A 17899-nucleotide genomic window follows, 5' to 3' on the forward strand; every position below is an offset into this window, starting at 1 on the left:
ATGCAAAAACTATTCTGGCAACCTATGTGCCTGGAAGATAGAGTAGTTTGGGCCATGTCTACTGATGGGATTTATGATGTGAAGACTGGCTATTACTGTTGGCAGAATCAATACATGAGAAACTCTGGTTGCACAGTCTCTGGTAGCTGGAAGAAGTTGTGGAGGCTAAACATACCGCATAAGTTGACGATTTTCCTCTGGAGAGTTTGCAGGAATAATCTTCCGGTTAGGAATTGCCTCCGACATAAAGGTATTTCTGTTACCATTATGTGCCCTTTTTGTAATGTGGATGTGGAGCATCTGCTTCATGTTTTTTTCGATTGCACCTTCGCGAAGAAATGTTGGCAGGCTGTGGGTCTTGATTTGGATATGTCTCAAGTCTTCTCTGCACCGGAGTGGCTTTTAAACAAGCTAGAGACATCGAATCATGATTAGTGCATCAAAGTGGCTATTGTCTTGTGGGGAATATGGTTTTGGAGGAATAAAAAGGTCCGGGAGGATAAGCTAGTAACAACAGATGTAGCTATGGAGCTCAGTTTTAGAAATGTCCACGTATGGAGAATGGCAAGAAAGAAGGAACAGATTAGTACTAATGGTAGGAGTGTTGTCAATAGTTTGGTGGAACGTAGATGGTGCCCTCCTCCTCTCGGCAAGGTTAAAGTGAATGTAGATGCATCTGTCGGCCTGCAACCGGAGGTGTATTCGATATGACTGGTTATGAGAGATCATAGAGGTATGTTTGTTGAAGCTAAGGTTATGTCTTTTCCTTCTCCTACTACGGTTCTTGAAGCTGAGTGTATAGGCGTAAAGGAGGCTCTGTCATGGGTTGCACAGAGAGGGGTTGAGCATGATGTCACTGAAACTGATTCATTATTAACAACTAGGGCTATAGAAGGAAAGAAACGATATCTTCTTGAGGTTGGCCATATAGTGGATCATTGCAAAGAGCTTCTTCAAGCTAATCCGGGTTTTAGTGTGTCGTATGTTCGCAAACAAGCTAACAAGATAGCTCATAAGCTAGCTATATATCCTTGTTCAGCAAATTGCTATCATGTATTTACGTTTCCTCCGATGTTTTTGTTGGAGACTATTATGGTGGATTATTCTAATGAATGAAAGAAGTCTGTCATTTTCAAAAAAAACAGTGATATCACATCGGTTACTTGGCTATTTGGGTATTTTATGGGTAGAATTTACGTGACCGCACCCCAGGGTATTCACTGTTATTAATTTATTTGTAGCTAAGCACACTAATATTTGGAATTTATTTTGGTATCAAATTGGGACCTCTAAAATTATTATTAGAATAATACTCTCAATATACAGTACTCCCTTCATTTCATTTTACTTATCACGTTTTCTTTTATAGAAGTCAAATTGACCCGTTTTTTGACTAAATATTAAACATTACTCTTTTATTATTTTAAAAAACTAAATATTATATATTAAAGTAGATTAAATATATTTTTCGGTGATGTAATTTTTTTTATTTTGTTCAATTATAAAATATTAATAAACTTCTGTCAAACTTTAATTAATTTGACTGAGTCAAAGTTAAATGTGAGGGAGTATCTTATACATTAAACCGATAATTTTATCTGAACAAAGCAACATGTAATCACGTGAAAATGAAATATTATACAGAAATCAAGTGAAAAGGCTTTATTTATATATGGTGACGTAATAATTGTAGAAGTAAGAGTACGTTGGTGAGTGCAATGGTGCATAATTCAATCCTTTAGAAATGGTGTGTAAAGTGCGTTTTTGGGTTTATGAAATCAGACATTTCTCGAATAATTCCAGCTAAGGTCAGGTCAGTATCAGGGGAATGCCTGTTTCCAAGCAAAAGGAGAAAGGGGGGGTTGGTTTGTCTTTTCGAGAAATGGAAGACAACGGCATTGAAATTAACCCCCCAACAAAAAAAAAACATATGTATGCTGACAAACAATAACTACAGCCATGTAAATTGGTTGGGTAATATTCTCTGACAAAGACATCCACTAATTCCATATGAACTTGTACGAAAATTGAGTTCATAATAATTAATCGGGTTTTCGGTGATGTGTTTATGAGCATTATATAATAAATTTGATTAATTTTTCAATTATAAATATTGATGAAAAATAATATTTTTGATTTATAAAAATTAGTGATTAATGTGGGCTTATAAACAAACACTACATAAACTCATGTTTAATATAATTTATTAACTACTGTACCAATTTTGGCAATCACATTCTGTTCATACATTTCTGATTAAAGGAGCCAATTCGCTCAAACGAGTTCGGTGTTCATTCTAAAATTAGTTCCGTTTAATTTTAATTTATTTTGTATATAAGTTGAATATGAATAAAACTGTAAACTTAGATTTATATATAAGTTGAATTTTAACACCAAATTTTTTTATTAAATAATTATAATATCCAAGAAAAGGTTCGCAAGTAAACTCATAAAACGGTTTTTTTCTGGTACATGAAAACGAAATACAGCTAAATTAAGAAAACTGAGAAAATTTTGTCATTCAAGGAATGGCTTAAACAGAATTTCATTAATACCTCAATGTATTTTGTTATTTCTTCCGCAACTCCATATTATTATTGAACAGAATCGCATACTTGTAAATTGTAATTGTAGGGTGAATGTGATAATGAGGCCCAGTATTCATTTACCTGTACAAACATTTGCTTCAGGCCCCATGGTCCAAAGAAACTCTTAAGCCCTTTTTGCACTTTAAAAAAGAAACACAAGATTATCCCATCTGTACATTTTCTCCTCGGTTCCTCCTACACAACTCTTTGCATTTTCTTCATTTGGTAAGATTCATTTTTATCTGTTTTTTTTTCCTACCAGCTGTTTATTATTATCTGTATTAATAACTGGGATGTAATTACTAATTATTTAGCCACTTATGCAATCTGGTGTTTGACTTTTAAGTATGCAAGTCTGACCATGAATTAGGGTGTTTTAATTAAGGCCTTTTTAATTGTATGTTAAAGGCCTTGTGGCGAAATCTATCGACTGATTGGTTTCGCCTCAACTGTAAACTTGTAGGCAGAAGTATAAGTGTTAGTGATATGATACAAGATATGATCCGCTTCCTAACACCTTGAGGTTTTAGGATAACTTATCACTTAACACCAAGTTTTGACACAATATTTGAAATTCTACCTATTAGATTATGGAGAAATTAGATTCCTTATGAACATCAAGAGATGTCGAGAATGACTTAACTGATCAAATCACGTGTGAATGAGTGTTGAGCTAAGAAAGTTTACTTAAAAATCATGTTCTCACTTGGCTTCCATTTAATCAGGATTAGAATAACCTGTTATATTTTTTCCTGTGCGGATATGATGATTCTTGACATCTTGATAGAAATTTGGCAAAAGGTTGCATATGGATACATCTATATGTTGATATTTCAGTATAAAAATTATGACAAAACATGATAAAGCCTGGACTTGTTTAAGAGAAACAACTTGAAGGTGACATATGATCTCATAATCTTTTGGTTCCCAATGTGTTCTTTAAGGAGCTCGACACAAATAATATTCCAGATTGCAACACAAGAAGTACCAAGATTAATACTGCTTGCAATATCTCAATTTTTTTTGAAGTTTTCTTCTATGTAGTCGTTCGCCTGGTCGGTTTACACTTCATTTCAGTTTGATTAGAATTATTGTTTAATAACTAGTTTTGCGTAGTTTTATCTACTCAAGTTCACGCTGATTCTTGATGATAATGTAGATACATTTATACTTTTGTTATATTAACAAAAAAAATGAATTTTGGGACAAACACATTCTGTTGGCTATCTTTAGGTTATAAAAATAGTAATTATTACTCTTTCGCAGCTATGGCTAATGATGGAGAAATGAAGGGAGATAAACTTGTATTGAGAGGCCTTAAGTTTCATGGCTACCATGGGGTGAAGGAAGAAGAAAAAAGACTTGGTCAGAAATTCGTGATCGATATAGATGCTTGGATGGATCTTCGACCAGCTGGTATATCTGACTGCTTGGAGGATACCATCAGTTATACTGATATATATCGGTAAGGATGCAACATGTGCTTGTCTATTATGAAATGAACTTTTATAGCTGCTTGACTCCCGTTTTGAGTTTCACTATATCGCTTGAAATTTGACAGATTTGTTTCTGCTGCATTGAGCATTGGGATATACTTATATTGGGTGGGCATCTTTTATTATAATCATCCGTGTGAACTTTCTTATTGAGGCAATCTTTAAGTTTGAATATGAGAACATTGTCAGCTTGCCCCAAATATTGTGGATAACCATTGTTGAATTGATCTTGCACAGATTGCATGAAAAAGAGTAGAGGTTTTTAGCCAGTTTTCCCCTTTTAAAGACAAGTATATGTGATCTGTATGCACCTTTGTCATCTTATTATCTAAAGTGGCTAGACTCTTACAGCTTATCTGAGTAATTTTGCTGATTATGAAAGGTTGTGAAATATGTAACCTAAGATCTGTTTAAATCTATCCTCTAATACGATCTACCTTTCTGTTTGTGCAACCTTAATTTGTTTGGTTTACAGTAATTTAGTTTTGCTTTATCCCTGCTCCACTTGGTTGGAAAAAAAAAATCACAAGGAAGAGAAGAATTATCTTCATTTGAGTAGTGCACGTCATCACTGAGATATGTTTAAATTTTTTATGAATCACAGCATCGTTAAAGAAATTGTGGAGGGAACACCTCAAAATCTCTTGGAAACAGTAGCTCAACTCATTGCATCAGCTACTCTAACCAAGCACTCACGGATATCTGCAGTCCGCGTGCAGGTTCAGAAACCTCACGTCTCAGTACCTGGTCATATTGACTTTTTGGGTGTTGAGATTACCAGATACAGAAGTATTGACGGGCCAAAATAAACTTTTGCTGCAACTGGATGTACTCGGTACTTTTTGTTGTGTAAAAGTTATGTAACTTGTTTCATTGGATGTGTTGAAATCGGCAAATTATGTAGCTTTTGTTTCATTGGATTTTTTGAGAATGTACATCGCTATCTTGATACACATACACCGCAATGACATGGTTCTGTGCTTCACTAGTGATAATTAGAACTGGATATCAGAGAAGATCAGTAGTGAATGAATGCATCTTTGGACCCTGTCACTATTATACATTGCCCGGAATCAGAACTTGCTCCAGATTATTCGACCTGGTCTAACCTTACTGGTCTACTTGTCGACGCTTGATTTAATTTTTTGGACTTGTTTAAGTTTCCCTAGAGCATATCTTAATTTCAAAACGAAAGAATATGTAATGTGTGTTAAAATGTTGGTTTTCCAAAACCATTAGTATTCGACAATCGGCAAGTTCTTGAATACACATAATTGACATTAGTGTGGTAGATATTGGTGTGGACTTGCATCCAATTACTAATGAGGAATGCCATGAGAAAGAGATTTGTGGGTCATTATTAATAAGCATCTTATCCATATGCCCTGACAGATACTAAATGCAGGTGGGCTATTTTAATCGCACTAGAGAGTCTGCAGTGATTTCGACTCGGCACTTTATTATTGAACAAAGTAATTATCATGATTTTAGACCTTAACTATATGGCGTAAAGATGCAACCTAAACAGCATTAAACTAAGGTTTGTCTAGGGCAAAAAAGTGTTTTTGATAAGTTGTAAAAATTTTATGAGTGAAGATTTTTGTGCATATACGGGTCAATCATTATTAAAGACCTTTCCACTTATATTTTCTGGGCAATTCATCACACTAAATATTATTCCCTATATTCCGTTCATTTCTATACACTTTTCTTTTTTGAATGTCCCATTTAATTCTATACATTTCAAACTTAACAAAAATAGTAAAAATTTTATAATATAAAAATCAACTACACCCACTACTTTCTCCCACTACACTCATTTTATTCATAATATTGAATGGTCCCACCACTTTCACCAACTTTATACTTTTTTCACTAAATTACACTTTTTCTTCCTCTCTCATCCCACTGTCTTAACAAAACTAATATTATTTTATTTTGTTTCTTGTCCTCCGTGCCCAAACCATTTGTGTACCGGGACGGAGGGAGCAGCATATTAGCGTGATCATGATTACGCGCTAGAAAAATCCTTAAACAAATACAGTAGAAATTGACACTAAGAGTATGTTGATAAGCTCATTTTTAAGGTAATAATGGGAAACCTTGATATTTTGATTGGGTTAAATATCAAAATTGTCACTCAACTGAAGGTCATATATCAGTTTAATCATCAAAGTTAACGGGGTATCATTTGAATCACTAAAGTCATAATAAATATCATACACATACCTCAAAATATGTGCTCGAGAATTAAAATTTATTTTATGGAGTTCTATATATTTTTCTTGAATCCTATTACAACCAAATGAAAATGTATGAATTCTAGTATTTTCTATAATATAATAAGACTTTTTAAAGTTTATCTACTATTTATTTTTAATTTTGTAGTCATTTGCTTTATTTAAATAAAAATAATTAGTAGATAAATTTTTAAAAATCTTAAAAAATCATCTAAAATACTATGAATTCATAACTTTTCATTTGGTTGTAATAATATTTAAAAAAAATGTTTAGAACTCCATAAAATAAATTTTAATTCTCGAGCACATATTTTGAGGTATGTGTTTGATATTTATTATTATTTTAGTGATCCAAATGATACCCCATTAAGTTTGATGATTAAACTGATATATGACTTTCAGCTGAGTGACCATTTTGATATTTAACCCTATTTTGATTATTTAATGTCACGGTTTGAGAAAAAAAGATTATTTAATGTCACAGCGGACAATCATAGAGTAAAAATGTTTAAGTTTTACGGAAAATCAGGCAAAAAAAATATTTTCTCCTAAAAATGTTGATTAATTGGATCTAGGCAGTCCTATGCGTATTTAGGCAGCAGGATCAATCGGTCAAAAAACAGAAAATACCGTCAAACTAGTGGTAAACATGTAAAATGGGTTTAATTAATAAAAAAAATAGACTTAATACATTTAATGAGAGTATTTATGTATATAATTTAATAAAAATGAGGATGTATTTATATTAAACGAAATCTACGTGTACAAGAGACATTTTAAAAACTAAAATTATCTTTTTACAAAATAATATAAAAAATTTAAAATACCATGAAAATAATATAAAATTACAGGATGGCGCCATGTTACAATATTAAAAAGTTTATTTAACGGTTGCATATGCATTTTAATCAAGAATATATATGTCCATGTACTTGCTCCAAAATATGATACTTGTCTACTTGTCTCTTCCCCACCAAGACTGGACACCACACATGACATATGACATTAGGATTCTTTTACTAGTGTTTCTCTCAACATTTTTTTAACAAATATGGTTGTGTGTAGTCTTATAAATAAATATTTATTTTTATTAACTCTCATTATTTGTTGGCATAATCGAGGATTAAATCCAGTATTTGAAATAACCATAACCACGAATCTACAAATGAACCGGAAGATTCTTTGTTTTATGGAATAAATATGATTGAAGTTATTTTCAAGTTAACTTTCACCGCCCTGTGTTAGGTGTTACAGAAGCCCGACTCTGTTTTTTGCCGCATATATTATTGTATAAGTTTGATTTCTTTTAGGTGTTTCATAGTTACTTATAAATTGTATTAAACTTATGTAAATACTAGATTTTACCAACAATTTTGTAATTGAAATTTATTTTTCTTTGATTTTAATTAAATATGACCAAAATTCGGTGATTTTAACTAAACTTTGGCTTAATTTTATAATACGTTTCTATTTTTAAAAAATATTCTAGTACTACTAATAATGTATATATAGGGTTTTATTAATTAATATTAAAGAAATACAATAATACTTTAGGATAAAAATTTGGTTCTGCCGAATAAAGTATATTTTGTTGAGAATAAAAGTCATGGATATATTTGATGTCTGTGTATATGTATAATATGCATACAAAGAAAACAAAATAATTGAATGATTTGATTAGAGAGAAACACCGAAACAGAACACGTTCCAACGTGTTGATGCGGATGCAGAAGGAGACAAGTAGGGGCTACAAATTACTCACAGTTTATGTTCCAGCCAGACATCCGCGGAAAGAATGCAACATTATTCAAACTATTTACGGAAACTTACACAGAAATAAATCATTTACGGCTTATGATTATTCGTTTACTGTTTACAATTAAAATATTAATTAAATATACCTGTGCGTTGCTGTGTGCTTTTAGACACACATTAGACCTTATATTTTCTTTCAAGAAAATATATAAAATTTTATATTTTATTTTGAGTTAGAGAGCTGTTCCTTAATTATAACACAAAAATGTGACATTCTTTGTAAAAAAATTTTGCCACCAAAGAAAAACAATTTCATTAACTTCTCAAATCATTTAACAATACATGTTGAAACTCGGGATGCACATCACCCATCCTCCAAATACGGTCAGCTATGGAACAACTATACCTCGCTAGGAAATGAGATACTCTATTCGCTGAACGATTCACAAATCTAATAAGTACATTACGGTTTTTGAAACTCTTCCACAAAACACGACACTCTTCAACTACCCTTCCCAAATAGGAGAGACTGATAAACGATGATCGAATAGCTTGGATCACCTGCAAACAATCTGTCTCCAGCTCTACTCCATCGTACTGATTTGCTTTAATCCAGCTTAAGGCTTCGCGAATGCCTATAGCTTCTGCTAACTCAGGCGAGATTTTTCCTTCCCTACACTTAGACTGAACCTCAACCAACTGCCCTTGCTGATTTCTAACCACGAACGCATGACTATAGCAAGAAAAATGTTCGAAAATAGCAGCGTCAGTATTTACCTTGATTCTATTGTTCTGAGGTGCTTGCCAGTGTTCATGACCATCTTCCGGAGTCATAAAACCCAGAAAATTGTTAAATGATTTATCTTGAACACGCTTCCATTGATCAAGGACAGATTTTGCTGATTCTACTACTTGACTTTCCCCCAGGCTACGTTGATTCCATACGAGGTCATTACGATTTTTCCAGATCATCCAACATAACACTACAACTAACTGCAGTTCATTCCTTCTGCACTGATGCGTGAGCAGCTGAAACCAATCTGTAAGTGTCTGGAACTGGTCCCTTACTACTGCAACACCCGATAAATTCCAACATTCAACAGCAAAAGGACAAGTCACCAGCGTATGAACTGTTGTTTCAGCTTCCCTCTGACAAACTGGGCACCAGGCATTCACTTCGACCCTTTTAACTCTAAGATTGTCTTTGGTTGGTAGACTTCCTGAGAAAGCTCTCCATATGAAATGTTTTACCTTCGGAGGTATCTTTAAGTTCCAAAGCTGTTTCCAAAAGCCAAAATTATTCTGATTTCTATTGTTCTCCTTCATCTCTCAAATGCAGCCATACGCACTTTTGACTGAGTATCCTCCAAGCTTTTCAAATTTCCAATACCAAGAGTCCCTTTCATCCGTATTTACTGGAATTGCCAGAATTAACTCTGCATCTCTAGCTTCAAACAAACTCAGAATGAGCTCATGATTCCACTGATTCTCTGACGAATTCAATAACGATGAGACTCGAGTATTTTTCAGAACATCCTTTGTTGTGCAAACATAGGGATTGTTAGCGTCTGGAAGCCACGGCTCATTTAGAATAAAGACATTGTCTCCTCCTCCTACTCGACAGACCAAACCCTGCTTCAATAGAGATTGAGTTTCCAGAATACTTCGCCAAATATAGCTCGAATTTCCCCCTTACTTAGCACTCAGGAACGAATCATTTGGGAAATATCTTGCCTTAAAGATTCTGCTAACCAGCAAATCAGGGTGACTGATCATACGCCAACTCTGCTTCCCAAGAAGTGCTAGATTAAAATCACAAATACAACGAAAATCCAGCCATCCAGAACTCTTCTTTTTACTCATGTTATCCCAGCTCATCCAATGTATAGACTTTTCTTTATTCACATTAGAGCGTCACCAGAATTTTCACATCATACGTTCAATATCTTGACAAAGTTCAATGGGAAACAAAAAAACACTCATTGCATGATTGGGAATAGTCTGAGCCACCGTTTTTAGTAATACTTCTTTATCTCCCTTGGACAGTGTTATTTTATCCCACCTTTGGATTTTATCGTGCAACCTATTCTTTATAAAACCAAACATAGCAGATTTTTTCCTATGCATCATACTTGGCAGACCTAGGTAAAGGCTGTCTTCTCCTGTCTCCTTGAAATGTAACTACTGCAACAAACTATCCTTCACCTCTCTATTGGTATTTCTGCTGAATATTACAGATGATTTATCCACATTTATCTGTTGACCTGACGCCTTTTCAAATAGCTTTAACAATTGCAGTACATACTCCGCACTCTGAGACGTGGCTTTGCAGAAAATAAAACTATCGTCCGCAAAAAATATGTGCGATATAGCTGGAGCATTACGAGCAACTCTAATACTTGTAATCAGCTGTCTTCTTTCATAGTCATGGATCAGCACAGTAAATCCTTCAATACAAATCAGAAATAGGTATGAGGATAATGGATCCCCCTGACGGATGCCTCTTTGAGGGATTATAGAACCAAAAGTTCTTCCTGCATGCGTAATCTGGTAGTTGGCAGAGACAACACAAGACATGAATAATTTAATCAACTTCTGATCAAACCCCATTTTCACCAGAACAGCTTCCAAGAATCCCCACTCTACGCGATCGTAGGCTTTACTCATGTCGAGTTTCAAAGCCATCCATCCCTCCTTTCCAGTTGTTTTACGTTTCATAAAGTGCATAACCTCGTGAGCCACCATGATATTATCCGTGATTAAACGGCCTGGGATAAATGCACTCTGAGTAGGGGAGATGATACCGTCAAGAACTGATTTAACTCTATTGGCCAAGACTTTAGAGATGACTTTATACACGACATTGCACAGCGAGATTGGGCGAAGATCAGCCATACGTTGAGGAGAGTTTTTCTTTGGGACTAACACTATATTAGTGCTCATCAACTGAGAAGATAAAACCCCATCGTCAAAGAACTGCTTAACCATCTGGATTACATCGCCCCCTACTATATTCCAAAAATTTTAGTAGAACCTCGGGCTCATCCCATCCGGACCAGGAGACTTGTCGGGATGCATGTTAAACAAAGCTTGTTTCACTTCTTCATCTTCGATAGGAGCCAGCATCATCTTATTTTGCTCCTGACTCACATTCTTCAAAATGCAGTTTGTAACCTCGCTCCATTCTGTATTGGAGGCTTTAAATAAAATAGAGAAGCACTTTATCATGGTATCCTCCAAACCCTCTCCTCAAACCACCCTACTTCCAGCATCGTTCAACGGAGACGAGATATGATTAACTCTTCTTTGTTTCTTCGTGGCATTATGAAAAAATCTACTGTTTTGATCTCCTTCTCGAAGCCATAGTTGCTTCGATCTTTGACGCCAAAAAACCTCATGTTGAACATACACCTCTGCCAACTTTGCCTTTTCCTCCCTACACATCTCGATTGAATTAGGGTCCCTACACCCTTTAAGAGTCTTCAAAATATGCTTGCTATGATTGATCCTCTTCTTAAAACTACCAGTGATATCCTGACCTCAAGACATTAAACTATCATAGCATATAGCTATTTTGTCAAAGAACTGCATGCTGGTATTATTATTTCAGGCTTCCTCCACAATTTGTCTGCACATCGGTACCCGCAACCATGCGTTCTCGAATCTAAAAGGCCTCACAGAATATTATCACCTACTTCCGCTCCATCTATGGCGAGAACACCTTCCTCTTCATCGTTGATGGATACATTCTTCATAGCATCAATGATATTGCTTGATGAGGCCATTGGTAAAATTAGTGATGAAAAGATAGAATGAGAAAGACAGATAAAGACTGTCGAAACTTAAATGACTAACAATCAAACCATGTCAGATGACAAGACTCGCGACATTCTTTGTAATAATTGAAAAGAAGTTCATGTTCTTTTTCTTTTTCTTAGGAGTTGAAAGATATTTACAAACACATCACAGTAGAAGGAACCTTTACGGGCATTGTTTATCTAGTTGGCACTGTTTATTATTTTTGAATTTGTAATGGATCGAGTGTTGCATGTTGCATTGACAGCAGTGTCACGCTCTTTCAAAATTTAAACTATAGAATGCCCTAATCTTCCTTTTTTTCTTTTAAGTAGCAGGATCAAAAATGAAATCAATGATATTAACTACTGCTCGAGAGTCAAAAGAATATAGTTTTCTTAATAATAACATATACTCCTTCCGTCCCTCCCAATTGTTATCGTTTCTGAGAGAGTGTCTGACACATATTTTTAGATGAATAAAAAGTGTAGTTTTGTAAAAAAAATTAGAAATTTTCTTTTTCTGAATAAAATAGAATGTTTAAACTTTTATTCAGAAAAATAATTTTTTTAAAAAAAATTAAAAAACTACACTTTCTCTTTATCTTAAAATACGTGTCAGACATTCTTCCAGAAATGATAACAATTGGGATGGACAGAGGGAGTACAACTGAAATTTAAATGTACGTATCCTAAACCAAAATCTTTTGACATTGTCATTAGTTGCCTAATTTTGACTTTGTACACGGTTACGTATCGATTAGGTAATATCTGATAAAGTAACAATCTCGTTCAAATAATAAATTTCGTCTCTCCTAATTTGGATCAATATTGTAAAAAAAATCTAGCTACAAACATAATATAGAAAATCATCTAGAGCCCAAGTAATATATGTAAAGTAACAATTATATGGTGATTTTTAGAAGTTAACTTTTTAGCAATAAATTAACGTTTTGAAATAATTATAGATTTGAGACATTTGACTGATTTAAACCTTTAATATTATTGTTTGGTGATTAACTTTTTGAAATAGTTTTTTAATCCCAAAAAACTAATTTTGAAAAAGTTACTTGAAGAAGTTTTTTCGACAAATGTATAGAAAAAGCTAATTGAAACGGCTATTAACCAAATAATTTTGTTCAAAACAGTTAAATTTAAACCACTAGTCAAAATAATTTACTCAATCAACAAGTTAAAATAGCTAATTCAAACCGCTCCGAATAACAGTTATCGCTAATTGGCAAACAGAGCCTATATATATATACAAAATTCATTTTTTTAAATAAAAAATTTAGTAGCTTGTTTATTCTTTCTACTAAAGCCAAAATCAAACTCATCATGTTATGTAAAACATAAATAACTCTTCGTATGTTTTGCACGTACTGTAACAAGTAATTGTTTAGAGTGTTGATTATTTGAAATACTTCGTTTGATGACACGCTTGGGATGATATTGTTATCATCCGGTTAAGGATCAGTGCCATTATCATTATTCATTACTGACTAAATGATTTCTTTGTTCGTAGGTAATTTCATAATCATAGGGCTGAGCAAAACCGAACCGAAACCGAAAAACCGAACCGAACCGTGCTAATTCGGTTCGGTTCGGTCCTGATTTTTCAGAAAATTCGGTCTATTCGGTCCAGACCGAATAGACCGAAATAAAATTCGGTTCGGTCCGGTTCTTGTAAAAAATATTTCGGTCCGGACCGAATAGACCGAATAGTCCAAATCATAAATATCATAATTTTATATTATATCTTTTACATATATCTTAAAAATTTTAATCATAAATTTTAATTTATAATTATATTTATACACTCTTAGAACTCTACATATCATCTTACTTTAATTATATTTTAGATTTTATAATTTTTGATTTAAAATTTTAATATAGTTTTATTTTTTTCAAAAAATTCGGTCCATTCGGTCCAAACCGGACGGAACCGAATTATTTCGGTTCGGTCCGGTCCGGTTTATAATAAAATTTCGGTCCGGTTCGGTCCAAGAAAATTTCAGCAGCTTCAGAACTGCTCTCAGCACTTTCTTTATCAACATTTGCCATTAATGCATAGTTCTCTTCACTTTCAGAGTCTGAGGTGTCTGTCCAGCTTTTCTGCTTTGTGACAAGAGCCTTGCCTTTGTCACCCTTTACCTTCTTGCAGTCAGGAGATATGTGGCCTTTCTCACCACAGTTATAGCATTTAACATTGGTGTAATCTCCTCTGTCAGACTTTCCTCCTCTGCCTTCAGATCTTCTGAAATTCTTCTTATCAGAACTTATGCTTTTCCTGGAAACCTTCTTTCCCTTCCTGAACTTCCTGTATGCAATCTTTGTGATTCCTTTCACCATAAGAGCACACAGCTTCATCATCTCCTCATCAGCATCAGTCTCAGGCAAGCTTTCAGAATCTGAGTCATCATCACTCTCAGAACTTGATGACTCAGTATCAGACTTTATGAAAAGAGCTTTACCCTTGTCTTTCTTTAGGGAAGCTACTTTGGAGAATTCTTCTTCAGCCTTAAGAGCAACTGTCCTTGACTTTCCTCCTTTCCTCTTGCTTCTTTGTTCCATCTCCAGCTCGTGTGTCTTGAGCATTCCATAGATTTCGTCAAGAGTTGTTTCATCAAGATTGTAGTTGTCTCTTATTGTCGTTGCCTTCAAATCCCAACATTCAGGAAGAGCTAACAGGAACTTAAGGTTTGAGTCTTCAAGATTATACTCTTTATCAACCAATGACAAATCATTCAAAAGTTTGACAAATCTATCATATAAATCATTCAATGACTCATTAGTCTTTGAGTCAAAGTGTTCATACTCTTGAGTGAGTATTGTCTTTCTGTTCTTCTTAATTGTGTCAGTTCCCTGACATCTTGTTTCCAGAGCATCCCATATTTCCTTAGCAGTCTTGCAGTTGATTACCCTATTTGACATTACATTGTCAATGGCACTATGCAGTAAGTGTCGTACCTTAGCATCCTTAGCAATTGATGTTATGTCCTCAGCAGTATAATCACTCTTCTCCTTTGGTACGGTCGTTGCTGCTTCACCTGCAACTGCAACTGCGAGTTTGGTTGGTTTGTGAGGACCTTCCTTGATTCTATCCAGGTATTCTGGATCTGTTGCTTCCAGGAACATGGTCATCCTTACCTTCCATATGGGATATTCAGATGGTCTCAGTATGGGGACTCTGATGGTCTCATACCGACTCTGAATTTGTGTCTTTGGTGGTTCCTCAGTTTTGGTAGGCTTAGTTGGAGTTTCTGTGTCCGACATGATTGTGTTTGGATTTTTAACTGTATGTAAGTTAACAGATAAGCTCTGATACCAATTGTTAGGTCACACACACACTGTAGAGGGGGGTGAATACAGTGTATAGTACACTCAAATCGAACTTAAAGAACTTGAGTAACAAACTTAATTGAAACAATAAACTCTGTTACAATATGAAACTGTTACCTCTCAGTGATGAACAAATATCACGAGAGCTGCTAGGGTTACAATGAATAATCTTCTCGAATATGATAACACTTCTAGTGTAAACCCTATGCCTGTGTTTATATACTACACAGTTACAAGATAATCGCTAATTGATATGGAATATAATTCTGCTTCCTAAAATATATCAATCAGATATCTTCTATTCCAAGTATTCCATTCTTCACGGAATTCCTTCTTCATGCATATCTCTTCTTATGTTTTATCTCTATCTTCTTTCCTTTAATCAGCTACTGTCCTTATCTGATCGTCCTTCAACACTTAAGTTTTGATATCTATTTTCTGATGATTATCTCCTGATAATATAAGTACTGATATTCTTAAGTCCTGACTTCCAGTATAAGTACTGATCACCAGTTAAGTACTGATCTATCCTGTTCACACAAGATCTGAAAGCTAAACATAAGACATATTAGCCATGACATTATCAAATATATCTAACAATCTCCCCCAACTTGTAAATTAACAAAATATACAAGTTAAACAGATATTTGATGATGTCAAAAACATTAAGTACAAATGCATGAGAAATAGACTAGATAACTACAACTTACAGTCCTTAAAGTTTTACCAATTTTAACTTCTGATAACAACTTCAATCTGTATAAACATCAGAATTTAAACAGTTGTAGATCTTCGACTTGGCTTCTTCATTTTCTGATCTCTCTGATGTCTGGAGTTGTTCTGAGATAGTTCTTCAACAAACATTTCTCAGCATATCTTAGTTCATCAATCATTCTCCTTTTAACATCTTTAAGCTCTGCAGTATCTTCACCAGTTTGAAAGATTGCAGCTCTGAGATCATTAATCTTTGCTTTCCTTAACTCCTGGTCTAGTCTTATGACATAAGCTTTGTCAGATTCAAGATTGAATTCAAGTCCCTTAATACCAAGATACGTTCTGATCTGTGCAGTATTAGGCTTCATATCAACAATATCCCCATTGTGATCTCTGTACTTTGGAACATATCTGCTGTCAGACATAACAGAATAAAGCCTTTTCTGTCTCTGAATCTGTTCTTTTAAGTAGTTTGCAGCAGTCTCTGTTATTCTGTCATCCACTTGAAGTAAGAAAAGTACATGCTCCAATTCTTCAAAATACTTCAAAGGAATGTCATTTTGTCTTATATGATAAACCCTACCATCTGTCATGAAATACAACATGATGTATTCTTTCAAGTAGGTATGGTAAACCATCTGTACAGATTCTACTTGATTCAATCTCTCAGGAGTTGCTCCAATACTTGGTTCACTCAAAGAAGTTGGATCAGCGGTAGTGTTGTGTACTCTTCTTTCATCAACACTTCCCAATCCAGTTTTATCTCTAACTTCCTTTCCAGTAACTACTCTTGCTTCAAAACCACTTGGAGTAGTCTTCAAAGATTGAGTCTGTTTTGCTTTAGTGAATCCTGGTAGGAGTGTTTTAGATCTATTTTCTGATATCAAGTTAACTTGAGCACTGTCAGAGGTTACTTGCTTCTTCTGAATATCAGAACTCACAATGCCTTGACTCTGAACAACTTGAGCCATGTCAGAGGTTGTTTTAAGAACTTTTCTTGAAGTCAGAACAAGATCATCTTTTCCATCAGTAATTTCTTCTTCCTCAGGAGGTACATAAGGCTTGATAGGTTCACCAACCTTTTCTTTACCCTTGGATCTTGGATCTATCTGTGGTTGTGATCTAGCCAAAGTTTCTTCAGTATGTACCCTTTCTTTGATCACAATGCCTTTAGGTTTTGGAAGTAACTTTTTACCAGAAGCTTCAGATTTAGATGTGACTTTCTCTGATTTAAGTCTGGCTTCTTCTTCCTTTAAATTTTCCAAGTCCATCCCTGGATTTTCTTGAAGAAATAACTGTCTTGACATTTCCTCATCAAGATCTAGAAGTTCATTTGAACTTATCCTTGTACCAGCAGCAGAACTTATTCTTTTCCCAGTATCAGAACTTATTCTGTGACTATCTTGTCTTGATGTAAATCTTCTACCTTGACTTTGACCACTACCCATTCCAGAGTTTCCTTGGTCATCTTTTCCATCATCCTTTCCTTGCAGTGTCTTGTTGGTTTTGCATTTGGACTTAATTACCTTCTCCCCCTTTTTGGCATCAGCAGGTAATAAAAGAGAGATAAGTAGTTCCACTGAGGTCTGGATTTCAGTAAGTTGTGATTGCTGAGAAGCTTGATTTGTCAGAATTTGATCAATCTGAGCTTGTTGCTTCTCTTGAGTTTTCTCAATATAAGCAACCCTGTCAATGGTAGGTTGGAAGAACTTTTTCTTATCAATTTTCCAAATGTGTTCCTGTTTGATAAAGTTCTCCTGAATCTTGTGTAGCTCTGCATGAGTGTTAGAATGAAGACCTTGTAGATGTTTAGTACTCAATGCAGTGACTCTAAGCTGGGTTTTAAAATCATTAGAATGTAACATTTCATCAGCTTTAGTCAAGTGCTCAGCAAGATGTAAAGCATTTGGAACACAGGAAACTGAGTTCCATTCCTTAGTCCACTCCTGACCTGCAGGAGTTTCACTCCC

At 34.6% G+C, this 17899-nt stretch overlaps 1 protein-coding gene across 1 annotated transcript; it reads left to right on the forward strand.

The window, feature by feature from the left end:
- Window positions 1-2656: 2656 nt before the first annotated feature.
- Window positions 2657-5079, forward strand: LOC141693850 (dihydroneopterin aldolase 2-like). The gene is made up of 3 exons (XM_074499031.1): window positions 2657-2813; window positions 3855-4053; window positions 4689-5079. The coding sequence occupies exons 2-3, from the start codon at window positions 3857-3859 to the stop codon at window positions 4891-4893; spliced, it is 402 nt and encodes a 133-aa protein (XP_074355132.1). The 5' UTR covers window positions 2657-2813; window positions 3855-3856; the 3' UTR covers window positions 4894-5079.
- The last annotated feature ends 12820 nt before the right edge of the window (window positions 5080-17899 follow it).

Source organism: Apium graveolens, chromosome 10 (genome assembly GCF_009905375.1).
Source record: "Apium graveolens cultivar Ventura chromosome 10, ASM990537v1, whole genome shotgun sequence".
NCBI lineage: Eukaryota > Viridiplantae > Streptophyta > Magnoliopsida > Apiales > Apiaceae > Apium > Apium graveolens.

Bases quoted from the DNA above. Each gene is read 5' to 3' on its own strand.
- LOC141693850 (XM_074499031.1), top strand. From the start codon at position 3,857: ATGGCTAATGATGGAGAAATGAAGGGAGATAAACTTGTATTGAGAGGC. The intron at 4,054-4,688 runs GTAAGGATGCAA...TATGAATCACAG, and splicing joins AGTTATACTGATATATATCG to CATCGTTAAAGAAATTGTGG.